General features: G+C 43.5%; 1 protein-coding gene across 4 annotated transcripts in view; it reads right to left on the bottom strand.

Moving 5' to 3' along the window:
- DRC7 (dynein regulatory complex subunit 7) overlaps window positions 1-11879 on the bottom strand; it is a 36023-nt gene extending 24144 nt beyond the window's left edge. The window contains exons 1-6 of one of the 4 annotated variants that reach the window (XM_027857923.1): window positions 11785-11879; window positions 7000-7199; window positions 5902-6076; window positions 2785-2910; window positions 1288-1482; window positions 19-177 (exon numbers count right to left, since the gene is read on the bottom strand). In XM_027857923.1, the coding sequence (XP_027713724.1) occupies window positions 19-177; window positions 1288-1482; window positions 2785-2910; window positions 5902-6076; window positions 7000-7181 (837 nt within the window). In that variant the 5' untranslated portion in view covers window positions 7182-7199; window positions 11785-11879. Of the gene's footprint in view, window positions 1-18; window positions 178-1287; window positions 1483-2784; window positions 2911-5901; window positions 6077-6999; window positions 7200-11784 lie in introns of those variants that run through there. The other 3 variants (XM_027857924.1, XM_027857925.1, XM_027857927.1) reach the window with 3 other exon arrangements.
- Window positions 11880-18310: the final 6431 nt, after the last annotated feature.

Raw genomic sequence — 18310 nt, 5'->3', positions numbered from 1 at the left:
GTAGCTCATGGAACCCACCAAGAGTCTTTCTTCTTCTTCCTTCTGTTTCTTCGCCTGTGCAGCCATAATTTCTGCCTCCTTCTTGGCTGCTTGGGCAAGCTCAAACTTGCTGCGAAGGTCCCTTGGGGGTTTGATCATGTACTTTTTGGGTACTACCTTCTCTTTTTCTTCAGCAACCTGTAGCCCCAAAAGAAATAATGAGGATGATGATAATGATAATAAATATTAGCATTTATAGAGTCCTTTAAGGTTTACAAAGTGCTTTATGTATGTTAACTCTTCTTATCCTCACAAAAATCCTGGGAGGTAGGTGCTATCATGATCCCCATTTTATAGTTGGCGAAACCGAGGCAGGCAAAGGTTAAGTGACTTGCCCAAGGTCATACCACTACTAAGTATTTGAGGTCAGATTTGAACTTAGAACTTTCTGACTCTGCATCCAATGATCTACCCTTAGTGCCACCCAGCTCCTTAGGATGGGATGAGTGCAAGAACCTGACTGTCTTCATACTCTAACCCAATACCCTAGGCACTGAAGGACATCATAAGAAAACCTTTATAAGGAGTTATCTTCCCTCCCACACATGTTGCTCTGTGCCCTAAAATATGTAGCCTTTCCTTTAAGTTGCCGTGTGGTCTCAGGTGAGCCTTTTTACATTTCTGGGTCTCAGTTTCCTCAGCTGTAAAATGGAGAAAACAACCCTGCTCTGTGCTTTCTACAGGACTTTGTGGTGATTAAAGGAGACAATGGATGGAGAAGTCCTGCTCCATCAGTCAGTTAATAAGCATCTATTAAGAGCTTATTAAGTGCCAGGCACTGTGCTGGGCGCTTTATAAATATAATCTCATTTGATCCTCACAATATACCTAGAGGTGGGTGCCGTTATAATACTCACTTTGTAGTTGAGGAAACTGAGGCAGAGGTTAAGTGACTTGCCCACATAGCTAGGAAGTGTTTGAGGCCAGATTTGAACTAAGGTCTTCCTGACTCCAGGTCCAGTGTCCTATTACTTAACTGCCTGTGATGGACATCAGATGGGTGGCCCAGGGCAATGAATAGTCCCACCACTGGGCAAGACTCCTTTGTTATGTGCTACACACCTTTTTTGTCTACTCTTTTTCTCTTCTTCCAGTGAAATGGAATGGCTTGTGAAATTCTCTTTCTTCTTCATGAAGAAGCAAGGGGAGGGTCACTAGTCGCGATCAATAATAACAGTCCTTTGTTTCATTTATGAAAAAGTAAGGGGATGCAGGATTTCCCCAGCCCCAGATCCAGCCCCCTCTCACCTCCTTGGGTTTCTTCAGCAGGGGGCACACCTCCCGAGTCAGGTCCATGGAACAGAGGTCCTGGGTGGCATAGCCACTGACGCAGTAGGCATCATAGCCAGCGCCAATGAGCAGGGAGCATAGTAAGATGCTGAAGTCAAAGCAGTTTCCCCTCTGGTACTTGAGGACAGAGGTAGAGGAGAACAGATATTCTGGCTGGAGCAAGCAGAAGTAAGTGGGTCAGGGAGTGGGTCCTGGATGCCCTTTGGTCAGAGAGCAGCCCCTGGCTTCTCTGCCTCCTGGGAACACAACCCCACCTGAAGTCTGTGCTCATAGGGGAAGGGGAGAGAATCAGTCAGTGTAGTGGAAAGAGCTCTGAATTTGGACTTGGGGTCGCTATCCACGCTACTGATGGAACTAACCTCTAGGTTACCTTCTAGGTCTGTTTCTTCCTCTATAAAATGAAAGGGTTGGTTAATGGTGATGATGGTGATGATGATGATGATGATGATGATATTACTTATATAACACTTTAAGTTTTGCAAAGTCTGTAAAAGACATCATCTCATTTGATCTTTATAATAATCCTATGAAGTAGTTGCTCTTATTGACCCCATTTTACAGATGAGGAAACTGAGGCCGAGAAAGGGGAAGTGGCTGGCCCAGGTCATACAGCTATCTAATGTCTGAGGCAAGATTTGAACCCAGGTCTTCCTGACCCCAAGTCTAACACTCTATACACTTTGCCACCTGGCTGGTGATCGTTTAGGATCCTTCCAGCTCCAGATCCTATAATCCTAGGAAAGTCATAAGTTCAGAATCACCTAGTTTGAGGAGTTCCCTCTACAATATCTGCTTGAAGATCTAAGGATGGGGAGCCCATTACTTCCTAAGGCAGCCAATTCCATCTAGTTGCCAGGAATTTCTGCATATTGTACCCAAATCTACTTCCCTTTACTCCTACCCCTAGTTTGTTCTGCCTTCTGGGGAGGGAAATGATGTCCCTGTTGCCTTTTGGTGACCAATTTGGCTCTCCTAAGGTAACCTCCTTATGTTTCTCATTCCCACCCTTCAATCCATTAATCAACAAGCATTTCTTAATTGCCGATGCTCTATGATCAAAGCCCAGTCATGGATAGCATGGGGTGCTGTCAGAGGACCCTGAAGGAGGAACTATTCTTCTGTACGTTCTCCACCAGGAGCCCTGCCTGAAGTCACAAATGGATGGGAAACAAAGAGTTTAAAAGATGAAGGCAATTAGGAGTACCTGTCCTTCTCTTCCTTGGTGGTAGGCAGATACCTGGCATCAATCCACCTGCTTGGTGTTTATAAACACACTGCCTCAGCCAGCCACGGCATCTTCCACTCAGTTCTGCCCCAGACTCACTGAGTGACCCACAGCCAGGTGTTCCCCTCCCATTTCATCTCCAACACACCAGAGACCTTCAGCTCTATCCATCTGTAAAATATCCATGCCAAGCTTCTGCATGGAGCACTGAGGCACTGTGAAGCTCTTACCAGCTTGATGGCAGATGGCAGGGGCACCATAGAGAGGAAATCGGAGACAAATTCGGCACAGCTATCCCAGTTGTAGAGCTCTGGGTAGGGCATCAGTGTTGGGCGGATTGTGGTGCTCACAAACTTCTGGAAGGAGAGGTTGGGCTTCAGCTGGGGCTTGGAGGCACCCCTCCTCAAATTACCTTAAGGCCCTTGGGAGTAAGGAAACAAGCTCTGCCCAGAATGGCCACTACAGACTTTAACTACTCTGCAGATTAGGCATTGAACCCCCAAGAGACTCCCCGATAGAGCATAGGATCTAGCTCCTGGAAGAGAACCAGTTCATCTTTCAGACTGTAAGTTCCCTGAGCGCAGGGAGTATATATATGTGTATATATATTTTTTTCATCTTTGTATGCCAGCCCCCAGCATAGGGTATGGCACCTAGAGAATGCCTTCTGAATTGAATTGAATTGATTATCCTATTGCTATAAGCAAAATCTATAAAATTCCTTAGAATAATTGATTGCATCTCCTCCACCCCCAGGGGACACTCACATAGGCTAAATAGGGAGACATCTTTTCTTCTACCAATAGCAGCTACTCCCTGCAGTTTCTGTTTTTCCTGGAAACTTCTCTTTCCCCCTCCTTATTTACACCCTTCCCATTCTCCTTGGAATTACTGTGCTGACTTTTAGGTGCAAAGATGATGTATTAACTTGCTGGGCGTCAGATACATACTTTCAGTTGTATCTCAAGGGAAGTGATGTTGCGTGGTGAGAGGAGCATTTAATGGAAGACTGGGATTCATGTTTTTGCTCCACTACTAACTGGTCCCTGTAGCCTTGGGCAAATCACTTTGCTTCCCTGAGCCTTAGTTCCCCTAACTGTAAACAGAAGCCAATGGGTTGTTGATCCATTGATCAACAAGACCCCTCTCAACTCTAAATCCTACAATCCTAGAAAAGTCACTGCATCTGAGGCTCAGTTACCCAGTCCAGCTTGTACCTCACCAGGAAATCCCTTGGCAACATCCTAGACAAGTGGATCATTCAGCTTCTGCTTGGAGACCTCCAAGGATGGAGAAACCCATTACCTCCTAAGGTGATACATTCCACTTAGAATGATCTCCAATGTCCCTGTAACATTCTATGGGGCAGAGGTGGCCTGAACCCAGTCATCCACACTCTGTCCCCTCATCTACTTTGTAAACAGTGATTGAGAAAGTTTGTCCTTGAAGAAGAGATGAGAAAATGCACTTCTTTACCTTCTTTGCAGAGTCTTTTTTGGGGGGGACTACAACTCATCTATCTATGGACCAGCAAATACTGTTAGATTCAGTTCATCAGGTTTGTTTGTTGATTCTTCCTTTCTTTCCCTTTTTTCTTCTCTTTTTCTTTCAATCCCCTGTCCCTCCCTCTCTCCCTCCCTCCTTCCCTTCCTTCCTTCCTTCTATCATTTCTTTCTCTCTATCTCTTTCTTTCATCAAAAGGAATGGCTCTTTCAGTAGGGTAGAGGGATTTAGAAATGAAATTATATAAAAGCAAAAAGTTATCAATAAAACTTACAAATTTTCAAATGGGGGAAAAAGTTGTTGGGGTAACAGACCAGCATTAAGAATTTAGTAATTGTCTGTGAAGCAGGACTTATCTCTGGAAAGGAAACTGGTCCCTTTGGGTGTCATCTCTATAATCTTAGTTACATTAGTGTTGTATATTAACCAACTTAGCTCCTTAGCCCTATATGCATTCTCCAATGTAAATTGGCATCTAGTGTGTAAATTATAGTCTTGTGTCAGAGGCAACACTTGAACTCAGGTCTTTCTGACTCTGATGCTATTCACTAAGTCATGATGCTTGCCCCTCCCTTTCCCATTCTTCATCTTCTGTCTTTGTGTTTATCTCTTTCTCTGTCTTCCCCTCCTTCTGTCTCTATCTTCTCCCTCTCTCTCTCTCTCTCTCTCTCTCTCTCTCTCTCTCTCTCTCTCTCTCTCTCTCTCTCTCTCTCTCTGTCTCCTCTATCTATATGTGCCCCAACTCCTGTCTCTGTATTTCTGTCTCTCTCATAAAATAGTCTCCCTTAGGGCAGAGGAGATGAAGAAGGTTATGGTCATGAGTTGTATAGTGACAATAACACTGTGCTCACTCTCCTTTGATGCCTTTGGAATGGTTGGTAGGCTTCTACTCTATGTATTCTTAAGAATACTCATTCATTGTCATTCCACAAGGGGTCGTGGGGCCCGTTGGACTGGGGGATGCTTTGTCTCTAGTGTATTGCTTCTAGTACAAAGCATGCATTCAGTCCAATGAATGAATGGGTAGATTTTTAAAAGCAAAAGATTATTTGAAAACAAGTCTCGGTAAAGAAATCCAAAGAAGTAGATTTGCTCCAAAGGTCAGATCCAAAGGGAAACCATCTTCCTTTCTTAATTTTCTAATGAGAATGATAAACCAGCCACCCTCTTCTTTCCCCTCCCACCCTGCTCCATTGCTCAGAGCCCTATAGTAAATCCCTCTAGGGGATGCAGTATTTTACAGAGGAAAGGGCACTGGATTTGGAGTCAGAAGTCCTGAATTTGCTGCTATAACCTTTGTGCACATGGTGCTCTCATCTCCCAACTCCATACCATCCTCTGATCTTTCGCCCCTCACCCTCTCCTCTACTTCCTGACCTTCTTGAAGACCACTCAAATCCCACCTTCTGCAGAAGTCTCTCCAGCAGTGAATGCCTTCCCTCGGAGATTGCCTTCTGTCAGCACCTATTATACTTGGTATATGCATAGTAGTTTGTGTGCTGTTTCTCCCACAAGACTAGAAGCACCCTGAGGGCAGGGACCATGTTTTTACCTTTTTTGCATCATCAGTACTGAATAGGGTTCTTGGCACACAGTCAATGCTTAAAAATTGTTTATTGATAAAGTGATTGACCCTGAACCTCAGTCCTGGACCTTAGTCTCCTAAGCTGTAAAACAAAAGATGCTGGGAATAGGTGATTTCCTGAAATCCTCTGATCCTATGATCAGTTTGCTTATTGGAAAAAAAAACTCAAAGGTGTGTCCTTTACTGCCTCTAAAGTCACTGCCAACTCTAAGTCTACACTCCTATAATCCTATGGCCCTTTCCCTTTCTTTGTTGTTACCGGCACATCACACTCATTCAGCGGATGGAGAAAGAGCGGCTCTCGGTCTGGGCACAGGTGGCTGTATTGACGGGCGAAATTATCTGCCACCTGTAGGAGCAGTTGCTCCTTGTCAGTGTTAGCTCTGTAGGATGGTGGCAGCGTGGCTGTGTCTATGGTACTCTTTGAGAATATCCTGTAGCACAGGGATGGAGAAAGATGGACAAAGGGGTGAAGGAAAAGAGACAAATTCTGAAGCATCATCTAGACCTTCCTTCCTGTCCTCTAGGCAAGGACTTGTAAGGTCATACCTCTGTGGTTTGACCTGAGGGACCCCAAAAAGTGCCCTATGCCCCACTGATCAGACACACTGTCTAAAATTCCACCATGAGAGAGTCCTTCCTTTGGATGAACAAAGCTTTCTTTTGGCTCTCTTCACAAAAATATGCCTGAGCAGAGAGAACTCATTAGGCTATTGATTGCTCATTGGAATTTGAAATCAGAAGACTTGGTGATGGCCTGGTCCTGCTACATATTGGTTGTCAACCTCAAGCAAGTCACAAACTCTCAGTGTGCCCAGAGGAGTCTCTAAGACTTTATAAGTGGGAGAGAAGATGCCAGTCTTCATTGATAGGGTAAGCTCCTCATTGGGAATCATAGGTTCAGCCAAAAAACGATTAAGACCTTGGTACGAATTCTTTGTCAGATAATTTCTCTCATCTAGCTGAGATCAGGGCCATGAGGGAATGGAAGTCTTATGCCAGGGATAAGGGTGTTTGGAGAGCTGTCTGCAGAAATCAGGACTTGTGGGTAGGGGGCATGTATGTGGTATGGGAACTCCCTCTGTGCCCAGGTCCAAGAGGCACCAGAGGAGCAGTGGGTGAGATGAGGATGGGAAGGAAAGAGCAGCAGCAAGTGCTGCAGACAGACCTTTGGGGTGCTGGAGGCTCCCAACCCCTAAACCCCTTCAGTCATTGGTTTACTCTGTGATGATGGGGAAATTGATTCCCCTATTTTGTTTGTCTATTTCCCTATCTACCCAGTGGGAAGAAAGATGCCTGTCTTCTTTCTAGCTTCTCCTACTTCTAGTACAGCCCCCTTGTCTCCCCTCTTACTAACACAGGAACTTCGGGGATGTGGACTTCAATTTCACTCAGCTTCTGCTCTAGATCTATGAGTTCTTCTTGTTTGAAGGTGAAATCTTCTCTTTCTTTCTCCGCCGCCCTCCTTGCTGCTTGCTCAGCCTCTGCTTCTCTTTCTGCTGCCTCCTCCTCTTCTATTTTCTCCTTCAGGACTTCCATGTTAACTACTGTCTAGCTCTGAAAACAAGAAGGGTAAGCAAGGTGAGCCAAGAGCCCTGGATTAGAAGACAGGAGCCCCAGTTTCTGGTCTGTGCTCTTGCTATCTCACCCTCTGATTTTCGACAAGCCTCTTCCCCTCTCTGGGTCTCCATCTCCTTTTTTTTGAAAAAATGAGGGTTTCAGACTCAATGATCTCTAAAATGGTTTCCAATTGTAACATTCTATGGTTTTGTGTTTTCTCTGTTCAGACACATGGCAGCTCAACCTGGGTAACATTGGGTCATCTCAGAATGAGCTCTCTTTACCTCACTGCACCCAGTAGAAATATGGGGCACATAATAAACACTTGATAAATGTTTATTGGATTGGATTGGATAGGCCAGTCACTTAACAACATTCATTATATCATCCCTCTTGTGCTGGGTAGCCATTAGATTGTGGGTTCCCTAAGGCAGGGGCTATCTTGTAAAGACCTTTCTTTCTATCTCCTGCACTTAGAACAATGCCTGGCACATTTTTGTTGTTACTCAGTCATTTTAGTCATGTCCTCTCTTTATGACCCCATTTGAGGTTTTCTTGGAAAAGATGCTGAAGTGGTTTGCCATTTCCTTCTCTAGCACATTTTCAGATGAGGAAACTGAGGAAAATAGGGTTAAGTGACTTGCTGAGGGTCACACAGCCAATAAGTATCTGAGGTCACATTTGAACTCAGGTCTTCCTGACTCCAGGCCTGGTACTCTATCCACTACACCACCTAGCTGCCCCTACCTGGCATATAGTAGATGCTTGATAAATGCTTATTGACAGACTGGATGTTACATCACCCAGACTTTTCTGGTCTGATTAGGCATTAGCCACCTCATGGGACTTTCCCCCAAAGAATTCCTCAGTTAGGGGTCTTTGAGTTCCCCTCTAACCTGAAGTTCCTAATGGTAAGGACTGGCTGGACAGCAGCCATCAACTCAGAACAAGTCCCTCTCTTCCCCCTGTACCTTTGAACAAGCCTTGGAGCACTCACCCTCCTCATGTCTGCCTTTTAGAACCCCCTCCAAAACTCAGTTCAATTTCCATTTCTTCCTGAGAAGACTTTCTGGACCCCTTTAGTTCTCTTTCCGTACTCCTTAAATTATTTTGTATATAGATATTAATATATTGTATTCACTCAGTCAGATATAAGCTACTTGAGGGCAGGTATTGTTTTATTTTATCTCTGTGACCCCAGCACAGTGCATTATACACAGTAAGGGCTTAATTAATGCTTGTTAGATTGGATTGGATAGGTCAGTCAGCCAACAATGTTTATTCAACACCTACTGTGTGCCAAGCTGAAAGCTAATCACTGAGGTTTCTTTTCAAGTCACCCATTCTAAGGAAAGTTTCAGACACCCAAAGGTTCCCTCCCCCACTTTATTTCCTATGCTAAAGAGGACAGTGCTTAGAAAGCAGGAAAAGGATAGAGAATCTCCATGTGAAAAAGAAAGAGTTGGGTACACACAGAAAGCCTTTGATCCTGGACTCTAGTGAATGAACACTTCCCTTCTCTTGCTGACCATTCCCAAATAGTGCTACCTTGGATAGACCCCTTCGCCTCCTTTCTAGCTCCCTTTTGTGTGCCTTGTCTGCCCCCATCAGAACCCAAGCTCCCTGAGGGCAGGAATTGGCTTTGTTGCTTATAATTCTATCTCTGGAATAGTGCCTAGCACAGAGTAAGTATTTAATTGCTCGATCATGCCACGTCATAGCAAATATCACATATCATGTCATGTATCACATATCACATTGTATATTATATAACATGTCATACAGCACACAACACATTATATGCCTATCAATGTATGTTACATGTCACACCATAAAGCATGTCATATATAAAATACAACCCCACACACCTGTTATGTGTTATGTAATGGATTATATATGAAACATAGATTATGTTATAACATGTTATAAAACATAGACATATAATATCATATAACCTGTCATATATCAAATGACACATTATACATCATACCACATATCATGGCACATGGCACATACCATACAACATGTCACACCATCTAGGAACATGTGATACATCACATAACATATGATATACCACATATTATCTTATATACCACATCACACAACACATGTCATGTTATTCAATACACACCAGGTTGCATGTGACAAGCTGTGCCATCCATCACATGTCACTTTATATAATATGACAAAGCATGTCATGTGTCACAGTCACACAATATATCATACCACACATCATCTATCGTGCCATATGTCATACATCACACACTTAACATATAACATATGTCATATCATGGTACAGCAAAGCACAGCATATCTTATATTATAAGTTCCCAACAGCAACTATAAAATCACAGATTCTCAGAATTAGAAGGGGTCTCTGGGTCACTTAGTCCAACCCATACCTGAATAAAAATCTCTGGCTGAGAGAGACAAATTAGTCTCCAATCTATGCTTTGTTCTGCCACCTGTTGGTAAAATTGTCTGTTCTCGATAGTGAACCTAAATGTTACTTGGAGTGCTGGAAATTCCCACCATTAACTTGCTGGGTATCTGAGGAATTCATTGACCTTCTCTGAATCTTCCTCCATTTCATTATCTGTAAAACTCAATGCTAGGGAGTTGGACTAGATGAAGTGAAAGGTCCCTCCTAGATTGAGCAATCTCTGATTCTGATTGGCATGCATCGATCAGTTAGACAAGAGAACTGGGGATACCATCTTAACATCAGAAGATCATTTTAGCTTAGAGCTGGAAGGGACCACCGAGGCCTTCTAGGTCAACTCATTTTATGGAGGAGGAAATTGAGACCCAGGGAGGTTAAGTGACTTGTCCAGGGTCCACTAGCTAATAAGCATCAGAAGTGGGATTTGAACCTAGGTCTTTGATTCTAAAGCCAATGATCTCCCTAGAAAGACCCAGTTAAAGTGCATAAGTTCTCTGGAAACAAAAATGAACTAAAATACATAGAGTGCTTTGCAAAACTTAAAATTGCATATAAAAGAGTTATCATTAATTATCATTATTTTCATCATCATCATCATCGTCGTCATTATCATCATCATCATTGTCATTATCATCACTTACAGGATAGAGTCAAGAAAACCGAGGTTCAGGTCTGATATATCCTGACTGTGTAACCCGGGGCAGAGCATGAACTCTAACCCTAAACCTTTCAGTTACAGTGGTCTGTAACTTAAGACTTTAAGTTACAGAAGTAGATGTTAACAACCCCATTTGTAGAAAGGGGTCCTTCGTCTAGAAGTTCCTTGTATCATTGAAATCTCAGGTCAAATCCCTATCCCCTATCCTTGTTATAATAATGATAGCGATGATGATATTGATAATTCTTGCCCAGTGGAAAGACTCCAGGATTTGAAGTTGTAATTCTTGGGTTCAAATTACTGCTCTTCTTCCTTTCATCAATAGAAATGGCTGAGAGTCCTACAAACCAGTTCATTATATGCCCCACTCAGCCAGTCAACAAGCAATTATAAGTACTTACTATGTGCTGGGTACTATTTCAAGTGCTGGGAATACAAAGAAAGGCAGAAATACTGCCCCAGTCCTCAACAAGACAACGTGCAAGATATAATACAATGTAAACAGGATGTAATCTCAGAGAGGAGGCATCAGGGTTGTGGGGAGGGGAACTAGAAAAACTCCCTGAAGAAAGTGAGATTTGAGCTGTCTTGAAGGAAGCTGGGAGGCAGAGGTGAGGAGGGGAAGGATTCCAGGCATGGGGCATATCAAGGAGGAAAAAATGGAGCCACTAGATAGAATTTGTGTGTGAGGAAGAGCAAGATGACGATGGGTGTGTGGAGAGATTGCAGAGCGTGTGGAGGAGGGTCACGTGTTAGAACTCTGGAAAGGTAAGAAGAGGCCAGGCTATGATGGGCTTTAAAAGACAAACAGACGAGTTTATGTTTGATCCTAGAGAGGTAATAGGGAGTTCCTGGAATTTATTACATAGGTGTGTGTGTGTGTGTGTGTGTGTGTGTGTGTGTGTGTGTGTGTGAGAGAGAGAGAGAGAGAGAGAGAGAGAGAGAGAGAGAGGAGCGCCAGAGAGATAGAGACAGAAACAGAGAGAGAGAAAGAGAGACAGACAGACAGAGACAGAGAGGCAGAGAGGTGGTCAGACCTGCCCTTTAAGGAAATCATTTTGGCCGTTGAGTGAAGGATAGACTCAAGTGGAGAGAGGCTTGAAGCAGGGAGACCAATCAGTAGGCTAAGACTCGGGCAAAGATGTTTCACAAGAAGGGGGCAATGACAAGGCTATCAGGAGATGGTCTCAGTGGGCTGGAATGGTCACCCTGGGTGACTACAAAGACAGACTTTACTTTTTTCTCAGTTGTTCTGAGTTGGCTTTTCTCCGTCTCCTAACATATTTCCCCAATTCCCTCCACCTTCCCCTCTAACCTGTACCACTGGAGCTACAGAGGACTGAGCTCAGCTCTTCCCTCCCATTCCCAGCCTCACCAATTCCATTTGTCCACCCTACCAGCCCTGCCCCCCCCCCCGCTGTTCCCCTTGTCCCCCGCTCCCACCCCAGCTCCCCTCCATTCCCCAATCCACATCGGCTTACCCAGGGAGATAAGGGCTGGAGATCACTGGGTTGATGATATGCCCTCCCCCCGACCCTAGGGAGGGTCGAGCTGTGACCCTCCCCGTCCCCCCACCTTCCTCACTCCCCAGAACAGCAGCAGCGTCCTCCACCACCAAACAGCTGCCCTAGTTTGTTAGTCCCGTCTCCATAGGAACCAGCTTCCGGAAGCTGGGGAGAGAAGGCTTCTGGGATTGTACTCTAACTTCCCAGGCAATCCCACAACCAGTCCCTAGCCTCTGGACTCTGGACTTGCCAAGTTACATCTTCTGAAACCCTGCCTCCCTCCCTCTCATCCTTTGGAGGAAGGAGTCATCATGACTAGATATTCCATCAGTACTGACCGACGAAGGCCACTGTGATTACAGAAGCCATCTTCGTAGCTGCTCTATTTATAACAGCCCCAAAGTAGAAACATTCTCAAAGTACAACATCAGGAGGACCTCTGAACACAATTAAACACATCTTTTATTTCTTTTCTTTTTTTTTAATTTTTAACACATGTTTTTAAAACTTTGGGTTACAAATTTTCTCCCTTCCTCCCTCCCCACCCACCCTCATTGAAAAGGCAAACATCTCAATACAGGTTATAGATGTGTAGTCATGCAAAACACTTCTATAGTAATCCTGTTGTGAAAAACTAAGTGTATGTCCCTTCATCCTATCCTACCCCCCATTTATTCTATTCTCTCTTTTGACCCTGTCCCTCCTCAGAAGTGTTTGCTTTTGATTATCCCCTCCCCCAATCTGCCCTCCCTTCTATCAACCCCCTACTCTCTTGTCCCCTTCCCCCCTTATTTTCCTGTAGGGTAAGACAGATTTCCACACCCAATTGAGTGTGTATGTTATTCCCTCCATAAGCCAAATCCTATGAGAATAAGATTCACTCATTCACTCTCACCTTCCCCCATTTCCCCTCTACTGTAAAAGTCTTTTCTTGTCTGTTTCATGTAAGATAATTTACCCCATTCTACTTCTCCCTTTCTCCTTCTCCCAGTATAATCCTCTCTCACCCCTTAATTTTATTTTCCAGATATCTCCCCTTCATCTTCAACTCACCCTGTGCCCTCTGTCTATCTATCTATACATACATATAATTTTTTTCTGTCCCACTACCCTAATACTGATGAAGGACTCATGAGTTACAAACATTATCTTTCCCTGAAGGAATGTAAACAGTTCAACCTTAATAAGTCTCTTATGATTTCTCTTTCCTGTTTACCTCTCCCATGTTCCACTTGAGTCTTGTATTTGAAGGTCAAATTTTCTATTCAGCTCTGGTCTTTTCCACAGGAATGCTTGAAAGTACCCTATTTCATTGAATGACCATTTTTTACCCTGAAGGATTATACTCAGTTTTGCTGGGTAGGTGATTCTTGGTTGTAATCCTAGTTCCTTTGCCTTCCGGAATATTATATTCCATGCCCTGCGGTTCCTTAATGTAGAAGTTGCTAAATCTTGTGTTATCCTGATTGTGTTTCCACAATACTTGAATTGTTTCCTTCTGGCTGCTTGCAATATTTTCTCCTTGACCTGGGAACTCTGGAATTTAGCTATAATATTCCTAGGAGTTTTCCTTTGGGGATCTCTTTCAGGAGGTGATTAGTGGATTCTTTCAATTTCTATTTTGCCCTCTGGTTCTAAAATATCAGAGCAGTTTTCCTTGATAATTTCTTGAAAGATGATGTCTAGGCTCTTTTTTTGATCATAACTTTCAGATAGTTCAATAATTTTAAAATTCTCTCTCCCAGATCTATTTTCTAGGTCAGTTGTTTTTCCAATGAGATATTTCACATTCTCTTCTATTTTTTCATTCCTTTTGATTAGTGTTACAGTGCCTTGATTTCTCAAATTGTTACTAGCTTCCAATTTCTCCATTCTAGTTTTTAAGGAAGTATTTTCTTCAGTAAGCTTTTGGACTTCCTTTTCCATTTGTCCAATTTTGCTTTTTAGGACATTCTTCTCCTCACTGGCTTTTTGGACCTCTTTTGCCATTTGGGTTAGGCTATTTTTTTAAGGTGTTATTTTCTTCAGTATTTTTTTGGGTCTCCTTTAGCATCACTCTCAGTTTTTCCTCTACTTCTCTTACTTGCTTCTCAAAATCCTTTTTGAGCTCTTCCATGGCCTGGGACCAATTCATATTTTTCTTGGAGGCTTTGGATGTAGGAGCTTTGGCTTCATTGTCTTCTTCTGGTTGTATGTTTTGATCTTCTTTGTCACCAAAGTAAGATAATATAGTCTGACTCTTTTTGTACTGCTTGCTCATGATCCCGGCCAATTACTTGAGTTATAAACTCTTTGCTAAGGTAGAAGTCTGTTTCCAGTGTGGAGAATGTACTGTCCCAAGCTTCAGGGGTTTTGTGCAGCTGTTTTCAGAGATACTTCTAGGGACCTGTAAATTTTCACTTCTTCCAAGGTGCTGTGATCAAGGGCGAGGTGTTTACTCCTTTCCTGGCCTGTGCTTTGGTCTATGAGTACTCTTTTCTGTCTTGGAACTGTGAGGAGGATTTCCTCTCCACAACCACTACAAGCTCCACTACACAAGCACTCCACCCTCGCCCCAGGACCGCCACCCAGAACTGTGACCCAGATCCAAGCATGGACAAAGCAAGAGATTCCTGCCTCAGCCCTGGCAAAGAGATCCCTGCAATCCCCCTCTGATCAGCCACTCGATTCCCCCTCAGTCTGTGGGCTGGAAGCTCAGGAGGCAGCTGCGGCCCACGCTCAGGACTTGTGGCTGAGACCTAGCTTCTCTCTCACTGAAGTCACAGATTTTTCCCACTGACCTTCTAAGCTGTCTTTGGCGTTCACGGATTGAGAAGTCTGGAAACCACCACAGCTGTCCTTGATTCAGTCCTCTGAGGCCTGCTACAGGTTTGCCGCAGCCTGCATGCCCACTCCCAACTGCGCTCCTCTCCCTGCCCAGCGCGATACACCTTTCTGATCAACCATCCAGGCTGTCTTTGGCTGGAAATTTGTTACACTCTGTCTTTTTGTGGGTTCTGCTGCTTTAGAATTTGTTTAGAGCCATTTTTTATAGGTATTTGGAGGAGTTTGGGGGAGAGCTCAAGCAAGTCACTGCTTTCACTCGGCCATCTTGGCTCCAGCCCCCCTAAACATATCTTGATGTGATGGAATATTAAAAGTTTCACAAGAATGGTGACTATAAAATTTACAAGGATATATGGAAAGCCCTATATGAGGGGATGTAAAGAGTAATTTCTTTACAGGATAAGAAATTTCTATGTTCTGACCACAACTGTATATAAAATAAAGGAAGAAGGAAGCGCAGTGAGATCAATGGTACTAGATTTGGGGGCAGGCCTGGAAGGGGGCACAGAACAAAAGCATTTTCTCTGCTTGTTTGTTGTTTTTATTCCTTTATTTGTAGCTTTAGTTGGTTTTGTTGACAGTTTCCAGGTTTATAATTCAAAAAAAATTTTCTTGAAGAAGTCATCAGGAACCCTCTCAGTTTAAGGGTACGAGAAGGGAGAAGCTTGAGACACCTTCATGCTTCTTACACCTTGTTTCTGGGAGGCAGTGAGTGTTTGCTGGCCCCAACTTGCCTGTCCTGTGATAGGCTTGTTTCCCTAATAGCGTGCAGAGCATGGGATCTGCATAGTCCCTTTATAGCTATACCAGAGCTCAAGGCACTCCTTCCAAAGTACAGCATTAATTCTAACCCATAGCTTGTAAACCCCCAGCCAATAATCTCCTTTACCAGACCAAGACAGATGTCATGAGTTTAAAAGCATTTTAACAAATAATAATATCAAGGAACTAAATTGAGCAGCAAATGTCTTTGGCACCCATACTTGGGTGACTATCTCTCATTCCTTGAAGGGAGTCATTGAATTCCCCATGTCTTCCTCCCCAACCCCCAGCTAAGTCTCCATACAGAAGTAGAAAGTACACAGCCAGTGTTAAAGCATGGCATTGAAATTGGACATTGTGTTGTCTTTACCTTTAGCTTCAGGGTACAGAACGCTGCTCTCCTTAGGTACTGATGCCTCTGGGTATGGGATTCAGCCATTGTCAAAATCTAGGTAGAATGCTACAATTCAGCATTGCCACACTGACTGAGCATACCCAAGTATCATTTTGATTTTCGTGGAATATTGAAATAAGCAAAGGAAGGCTGCCATGCAGATGGGTTATTGGCTTGGTTTGCCTGGTCCAGTCTTTCCCCCTTTCTGTTCTGTTCCTTGCTCCAATGCTTTAGGTATTGAGGTATCTTCTCCACCTATGCTTCAACCCCTCCATGCTTTATCAGATTGTGAGTCCAAATGCCTAGAATATTCAGTATGTGGTAGTAAACTTCCACACCAGTGAGCCTCTCCTCATTACTTCCTAACAATCCTTTCAGGTCATAGGATGGAATGATCATCTGAGCAGCAGACCAGGTCAATGCTCATGACGCCAATAGTTATTGGAGTGGCTACCACCTCTTTTATAAGTGCAAGTTACTTCTTTCTGCCCCACCCAGAGGGGGCAGGCTTGCCTCTGAAGCCCACTCATGTCCATTTCAGGTGCCTTTCAGTGACCATTCGCCAAACCCCAAGTCAATTCAAACCCCAAAAGCAAGAAGTGCTGCTATCAATATTTTGATGTATTTGGAAACTCTGTTAGTGCCTTCTTTGGGGTATATGCCTAGCCATGGGACTTCTGGACCATAGTGTATGAGCATTTTAATCACTTTCTTAGGCCAGATCCAAAATGCTTTCCAGAATGGTTGGACGATTTCACAATCCCACCAACAGTGTATTTGTATGCCTGTCTCTTCCATAATCAACCAAAGTGCATTTATTAAGGGTTTTTACTATTTGAGCTGGAGATAAGAAGACAAAAGTGAAATGGTCCCTGTCCTCAAGAAGCTTACATTCTAATGAGGACACAATTTGAACATATACAAATACATAAATAATATGTACAAAATGAATACCAGATAGTTGGGGGAGTGGGGAATGGGGATAAGGAAAGTCTTCATGTAGAAGATGGTGCTTGAACTAAATCTTTAAGGAAAATGAGGATTCCAAGAGGCAAAAGTGAGGGAGGGAGTGCTTTCCAGGTATGAGGACAAACAATGCCAAAGGGTGGAGATGGGAAATGGAGTGTGATGTGTATAGAAGGGTGTGTCACAAGTTACCAGAGAGAGCAGCTGCTGACCTCAGCGTCCTTAGCCAGGATGCTGGCTAACAACACCCACTCTACCTCTCACCACCAGCCTCTATTATCACACAGAGGGGCTCAGAAAAGGAGAGGACCTTGGGTTTCACCCCTTTTCTCTCTCTAAGGCATTTTGCCTCTAAGCTAGCTAACCAGGAGGGAGTTGACCCTAGATTTGAGAGGAGATATTTCTTCACAGCCTTTCTAGTGGCTTTCACAGTCAGTCACTGGGGTGAGGAAGAAACTGGGAGGGGCAAGTGTGAACAAGCCTTCTGGGGTGGGTGGTCTAGAAGAAAGGGAGGTGGGAAGGGATAAAGCAGAGATGCAAAAAGACTGTGTTCATTTTATTTCCAGCTCCTCCTCCCTCTTCAGAATATGTGTACCCAGCTCTAAGGAAGCAAAATCTTACTGAATCTCTTAGCCTCAGTTTCCTCATCTGTAGAATGGGAATAATAATAGCACCCACCTCCCAGGGCTGTTGTGAGGATCGGATGATATGAAGATGTGTAAAACCATATAAATGCTAGCTTCTAAAATCTGCAGGGGCCAAACAGACCAGCTGGAAGGCAATGAGGTTTGGTGGAAAGAGCCCTAGATATAGAGCATACCAGCTCTGCCCCTTACCAACTGCCTCACCACAGGCAAGTTACACCACTTCTCTGGGACTCCATTTCCTCATATGTAAAATGAAGGAGTTTGACAAGATCTGGAGTTCTCAAAGGGTGCTCTACAGATATTGGGAGACCCTTTCATGGGGTCCTCAAGGTCAAAATGGCTTTCATAGTAAAATTGAGGTATTATTTGCCTACTAAAATACTCTTCCCTTTTCCAAACACACACCTGTGTAAGGCCAGATTTTCTTCATCTTCTTCAACCAAAACAACAATCACAGAGTGAAGCAGATATGAGACTACAGCTGTCTTCTCTTAAGCCAGACTTAAAGAGATTTGCAAAAAGATGTAAAATGATGCCACTCTTCTCACTAAATTTTCTTTATTTTTTTAAAATATACTTAGTTTTCATAGAAATGAATTATTTATTAACAAGCCATAAGTTTTTGATGAATTAATATATCTTGTAATTTATTAATTTTAATTTTTAGTACAGTAAATACAGGTGAAAGAACACCGGGCTTGCAATCATGAAGACCTGAGTTCAAACTCTTCCTTAGATACTTACTAGCTGTGTGATTCTGGACAAGTCTTTTAAACTCTGTCAGCCTCAGTTTCCTCATCTGTAAAATGGAGATAATCATCATACCTACCTCCCGGGGTTCAAATGAGATAATGCATAAAGTGCTTTGCACACATTAAAGTGCCATGTAAATGTTAGCTATTGTTGT

The sequence above is a fragment of the Vombatus ursinus genome, unplaced genomic scaffold (genome assembly GCF_900497805.2).
Source record: "Vombatus ursinus unplaced genomic scaffold, bare-nosed wombat genome assembly UNPS02012515.1, whole genome shotgun sequence".
Classification (NCBI taxonomy): domain Eukaryota; kingdom Metazoa; phylum Chordata; class Mammalia; order Diprotodontia; family Vombatidae; genus Vombatus; species Vombatus ursinus.
Note: the sequence above shows the minus strand (reverse complement) of the source record. Positions and strands in the feature narration are given on the sequence as shown.